Source organism: Arachis hypogaea, chromosome 8 (genome assembly GCF_003086295.3).
Source record: "Arachis hypogaea cultivar Tifrunner chromosome 8, arahy.Tifrunner.gnm2.J5K5, whole genome shotgun sequence".
NCBI classification, from domain to species: domain Eukaryota; kingdom Viridiplantae; phylum Streptophyta; class Magnoliopsida; order Fabales; family Fabaceae; genus Arachis; species Arachis hypogaea.
The window spans coordinates 11,640,626-11,646,829 of NC_092043.1; the positions used below are offsets into that span (position 1 = coordinate 11,640,626).

At 37.9% G+C, this 6,204-nt stretch overlaps 1 protein-coding gene across 1 annotated transcript; it reads left to right on the forward strand.

Moving 5' to 3' along the window:
• The first annotated feature begins 385 nt into the window (after positions 1 to 385).
• Positions 386 to 5,231, forward strand: LOC112706112 (phosphatidylinositol 4-phosphate 5-kinase 1). The gene is made up of 8 exons (XM_025757240.3): positions 386 to 1,900; positions 1,992 to 2,156; positions 2,251 to 2,416; positions 2,818 to 2,928; positions 3,016 to 3,209; positions 3,298 to 3,428; positions 3,518 to 3,611; positions 4,185 to 5,231. Exons 1-8 carry the CDS (start codon positions 819 to 821, stop codon positions 4,492 to 4,494), a joined length of 2,253 nt encoding a protein of 750 aa, XP_025613025.1. The 5' UTR covers positions 386 to 818; the 3' UTR covers positions 4,495 to 5,231.
• The last annotated feature ends 973 nt before the right edge of the window (positions 5,232 to 6,204 follow it).

A 6,204-nucleotide genomic window follows, 5' to 3' on the forward strand; every position in this document is an offset into this window, starting at 1 on the left:
CAATTTTAATTATATTATTATTTTATTATTTATATATTTATTTTATTATTCTAAATTTTATGTAAAATTTTATTTTAATTTTAATATACTATCAATATAAAATATTTTATACATATATATAATAAATTTTGCTAACTTATATCCTAAAAACATATTTTAAGATTATTATAAAAGAAAATATTTTATTAAAAATTATTAAAAAATTTAAAACAATTTTATTATTAACTTCTAAAAATGTGTTCTAAGAATGATATATTGATCTAAAAACAAATGTAATTAAATAATCATATAAAATAATACTTTATGAAAATTAAGATGGTGGAGTAATAAAAATACAAAATAATGAAAAGCATAAAGCATAGTGTTAAACTTTGGTGAAGAAGAGTGTGAGAGTTAGCAAGGTTTCATAGGCAAAGCCGCCTAATTAATTAACTAAGTAAGAATTTGGCATTTAAGTTGAAAATATAAATAAATAAAGTGGCCCTGCCCCTGCCCTAGTAATACAGAGACTCGTAACACTTTCTGTCTCTCTCTCTCTCTCTCAAAAGTCTGAATCCAATTCCAACTCATTTCCCCAAAAAACGCAAAGAGAAGAAGAGAAGATAACAAGCAGAAGAAAGAGTACTCAAAACACAAAAGAGAAAGTGAAAAGCATTCATTCAGCACAACAACAACAACAAGAAAATTCTAGACATAGAGAGAGAAAAAGGCACAACACTTGCAGGGTTATTATCGTAATATTATTAATCATAATGCCTCTCACCTTAGCTCGCCGGAGAATGCATTGAGTTTTTTCCGCCATCACTTTCCAACTCAAAATGAAATCCGACGCAGAAAAAGACCTTCTCAAGCCATCACCGCCGGCAACCGCGGTCGTCTCTACCGGCCGCAGCCGCAGGGTGACACCAACAAGTCTCGTCACCGAACCAGATTCCGCCGTCGAACGCCTCTTACCGAACGGCGATTTGTACACCGGAAACTTCTCCGGGAACGCTCCGAGCGGATCCGGCAAGTACCTCTGGTCCGACGGATGCATGTACGAAGGAGAATGGAAGCGCGGCAAAGCCTCCGGCAAAGGCAAATTCTCGTGGCCTTCCGGCGCAACCTACGAGGGCGAGTTCAAATCTGGTCGAATGGAAGGGTTCGGAACCTTCACCGGATCCGACGGGGACACCTACCGCGGGTCATGGAGCTCCGACAAGAAGCACGGGTACGGCCAGAAACGCTACGCGAACGGCGATTTCTATGAAGGTTCTTGGAAGCGCAACGTTCAAGACGGGCAAGGTAGGTACGTGTGGAGGAACGGGAACGAGTACGTTGGAGAATGGAGAAACGGCGTTATCTCAGGGAGAGGGACGCTGACGTGGCGTAACGGAAACCGTTACGAAGGTCAGTGGGAGAACGGTGTTCCGAAGGGGCAAGGTGTTTTCACGTGGCCGGATGGGAGCTGCTACGTTGGGTGCTGGAGTAGGGACCTTATGATGCACCAGCACCAGCTTAACGGTACTTTCTACCCTGGCAGGAGTAGTAATGGGAAGGGTCCCGTTTGGGGGGATAACTTCACCATAACCATGAGGAAGAGGTCCTCCGTCGACGGTGGTGCCGGTGCCGGCGCCGGTGCCGGGAAGATTTGTATCTGGGAACAGGATGGTGATGCCGGTGATATCACGTGTGATATTATTGATAATGTGTCGATGTTGTATCATGATGGAACTGGTTCGGATCGTGAAGATGGTGATAATGTGAAGCTGAATCAGATTCAGAATCAGAATCAGAAGCAGAAGAAGCAGTTTCATACGGAGCCTCGTTGTTTCTCCAAGGAGGTGAAGAGGCCCGGTCAGACTATTTCAAAGGGGCATAAAAACTATGATTTAATGCTTAATCTGCAATTGGGAATAAGGTGAGTCTTTATTTATTTTTTGGTGTCTGAAATGAAATTTCGTCTTTCAATGCTCGCGATTTGAACTGTTTTTGGTTTTTCATTCTGCTAGGTACTCTGTTGGGAAGGAAGCTTCGATATCCAGAGTGCTGAAACAAAGTGATTTTGATCCCAAGGAGAAGTTCTGGACGAGGTTTCCTCCGGAAGGATCGAAGACTACACCGCCGCATCAGTCCATGGAGTTCCGGTGGAAGGATTATTGCCCCATGGTTTTTAGGTATTATGTCTGTTTCGTGTTTTCTTCAACACTTTTTTATTGGCCTCTTGCTTTCTGTTGATCGGATTCTGTTATTGTCCTTTTGATTTTTCAGGCAATTGAGGAAGCTATTTCAGGTGGATCCTGCCGACTACATGTTGGCCATATGTGGGAATGATGCTCTTAGGGAGCTTTCGTCACCAGGGAAAAGCGGAAGCTACTTCTACTTGACCCAAGATGACAGATTCATGATCAAGACAGTCAAGAAATCCGAAGTCAAGGTTAGACTTATAGATACATATCTGTGCTGTATAGACTTGTAGCCTTTGTCTCGTGTTGAATCTGTAAACGTCTTTTGGTGTGTGCATTTGCAATAGTGTGTGGGAAATAAGTTCCAAAGTTTGATTGCACTAGTCATATGCAGTGGTCAATGGCCAAATAGACATATGCTTCTGTTTCAGTGATGCCTTGGCTTGTTGTGCAAGTCCAAAGGAGTAGATTGTTGTTGTTAACTTCCTTTCATAATACACACAGTTGGATTTTGTGGAAAGGCTTCTAGTTTTTATAATTTACTGATTATAATGTACTATTGCAAAATCAAAGCATTCAATTCCCTGCATTTGCAACTCTCTGGTGTTATGGACATCTATGTTGATACTTGGATTTGGTGTCTAAACTATAGGTGCTTCTTCGGATGCTTCGAAGTTATTACCAACATGTTTCTCAGTATGAGAATTCACTTGTGACGAAATTCTATGGGGTACACTGTGTAAAACCGATCGGAGGCCAAAAGGTATATTTTTGTACATATATTCTTGTGTTTTTCGGGGTTGACTTTTTGCATCTCGGTTCCTGAGAATTTATCATTCTTGAAATCCAGACCCGATTCATTGTGATGGGCAACCTTTTCTGCTCAGAGTATCCAATCCATAGACGATTTGACTTGAAAGGATCCTCACATGGCCGTACAACTGATAAATCCGAAGAGGAGATAGATGAAACTACCACCCTCAAGGACTTGGATCTCAATTTTGTCTTTCGTATACAAAGAAATTGGTTCCGGGATCTCATGAAGTAAGTTGTTGAGCATGTCCTACCTATTATTTGGCATTGAAAAAATTACAAATCTCTTGATTTAATCTTGTTTTGCTATTATGTCCAGACAAATTGAGCGGGATTGCGAGTTCTTGGAAGCTGAGGGGATTATGGATTACAGTCTTTTGGTTGGCCTTCATTTCCGTGATGATAATACATATGACAAAATGGGACTATCACCGTTTGTATTACGCTCTGGTATGGATTCATTTTCTCCTCATTGTATTCAGCTGATAAGTTTTATGTTATTGTAAAAGTGATAAAAGTTATTCTGTTGAACCTTTTAGGTAAAGAAGATTCCTATCAGAGTGAAAAGTTCATGCGTGGTTATCGATTCCTCGAGGCTGAGTTACAAGACAGGGATAGAGTTAAATCTGGACGGTATGTTGACATTTGTTCCAGCTCCTTTAAATTATTTTAATTTTAAATTGATATTGCGGCTTGTTTTAATTTGTAACTCCTGCATCCATACAAAGTAGATGGCACTATGAATTCCCTCAATCAGTTTTTAGTTCCCACAAAGACCAAAGAAAGGGTGCATGGTTATTGCTGTCTCTTAAAAAGCCTAAGATGTTGTATAGACTTGTATATGCAATTATGCATGCTATGTTTGAGCTGTGACTTTTTAATGGCATTCTAGAAGCCTAGTATTTCCCATGGTATTGTTGAATTGATGATTTCCATGGTAATAATTGAAAGTAGCTTGAATTATCTTAGGCAAGTGGGTGGGATAGTTTGGCAGGTTGTGGGGGCACAGGTTGTGGTCCTGATTTCCTTAGAAAGAACTTAAAAGTTATTATTATTTTACCTTTAGCTTGGCAATAATTCCTTGTCAATGGTGATTGTCTCTTGAGATAATTATTTCTGTAGTACCTCTTCATGTATGTTCTTTCTACTTTTGTAGAATTTTCACCCTGCAACTTGATGTATTAATTTTTGTTTCACTTGTTTCAGGAAACCATTGATTAGGTTGGGTGCCAATATGCCTGCAAGAGCAGAGCGCATGGCCCGGCGGAGTGATTTCGATCAATATACAACCGTCGGAATCAGCCATTTGACCCCTTATCGCAATGGAGAGACTAGCGATGTTGTTCTATATTTTGGGATTATTGACATCTTGCAAGATTATGATATCAGCAAGAAGCTGGAGCATGCGTACAAGTCTTTTCAGGTCGACTCTTCTTCAATCTCAGCTGTTGATCCAAAGCTCTACTCCAAGAGATTTCGCGATTTCGTAAGCAGAATATTCATAGAAGACAGGTAGACATGAAAGAAAATGACGGTTAAATTTGCCTGATTGATCCCAGTATCCCGCAAAAACAGCTGGAGATGGAATCCTTCTTGGAGGTTTAGAGTTTGCCAGTGACATGTTGGTCAAGAACAGGTCATCATTTTTATGGCTTAACGAGCGAGCGAGGGAGCTCGCCCGGTATTCAGGTTGTTTTTGTGGCTGAATTTTAACATACAGCCATTGTCAATTATAAGGAAGGTGAATTGAATGCAAGGAGATCTCTGTATATGGAAGATGAAGGAAAGGGTCTTTTTTGTTTCTTTTTTCCCCCTCTTGAAGGGGTTGTGGAATTTTTTTGTGGTTACATGATGTGAAGATGATAGGTGGAGGAATAGTTTAGTAATAAAGAAAATGTACAGTTTTTATAGAAAAAAGGATAATGGGTATGCGATTTTTTTCTTCTTCCATTTTTGGTTTACTAGTTTGAGATGTTTTGGAGACATGGTTATGAAGTAGACGAGTCACTTTCTTTTGAATGTAAATAGTACATATGGCACTCTTTCGTTTGAAGAACATTAAAATGTTTTGCAGTGAAAGCGATGAGGGTTGTGCTGCATGGAAATGGTAGTGGTATGAAAAGCAGAGAAAGCAAGAGAAAGATTCGGTTGGCTTCCTTGTTTATCCTCCTCAATTTTCTCTACTTTCTCACGCCTTCCACTGTTTGTACAACAACAAATATTAATTAAGCTTGTTCAATGTTTGACTCTTCATTTTTAAATTCTTTCCTTTTCGGGGTTTATTGAGAAGATAAAAAGTACTCCTCCTACTTGTATTAGTACTAAGTTCTAATCTCGAAGCCTGTCTGATTGCTTAATTGTGGTCGTGGCGCTCCCTGATTCGCTGAAGTAAGTAAAACGGCTATGGATTTTAATGAAGAGGGGAATGGGATTTTGTAAAACAAATCTTATGTTATGTCTTGTCAATTTTACTTTGGGAACCGTGTAAGATGCGTCCCATTTCTGAATGCTCTTTGAAATTCACTGCGCAGGTCAAACTCAGTGGCAGGTGAATATTGTGCTTTTCTCAACTCACAAATTTATTTATTCTTCTTTTATTTGTCTACTTAAATATTTTTCATTATTTAATTGCATGTAAAGCTTTATACACACAGATTTACTATCCTTGATTCAATGTAATAGTTGAGGTGTATGTTAGTTTCATGGTATATAAAATAAGGTGAAAATTCGCATATATTTATTTTTATGTAAAATTAATAATAAAAAATTATTAAATAAAAATTTAATTAAATTTATTAAATTATTTAATAATTTAAGGGCTGTTTGTTCCATTGTCTTGTTGCTGAGACATGAAGCAAACAATGTACGCTACGTCACTGTGAGTGCAGGAAGGCCCTACCCTTCTCTTCCTCTTCTTTCCCTCATTTCATTATCCACTAATTATTAATTAACCAACCAATTCCACCTACAACTTCCTTAATTACCTCCTTAATTTATTATTCATAAAAAAAATCCTCTACAATAATAACATTAAGAAAATAGTAAAATAATACTTTAATTATTTTTAAATTTATAATATTTATTATTTATAAATTTTACTATCTTAATTTAAAGATAATTAATAGTGTATTTTTTTTCTAATAACAATATACTTTTAGAAGAGTCGAAATCTTATTTATATTCTAATACTAGCGTGTGCCTTCCAAAATTAAATTATTTGACCTCA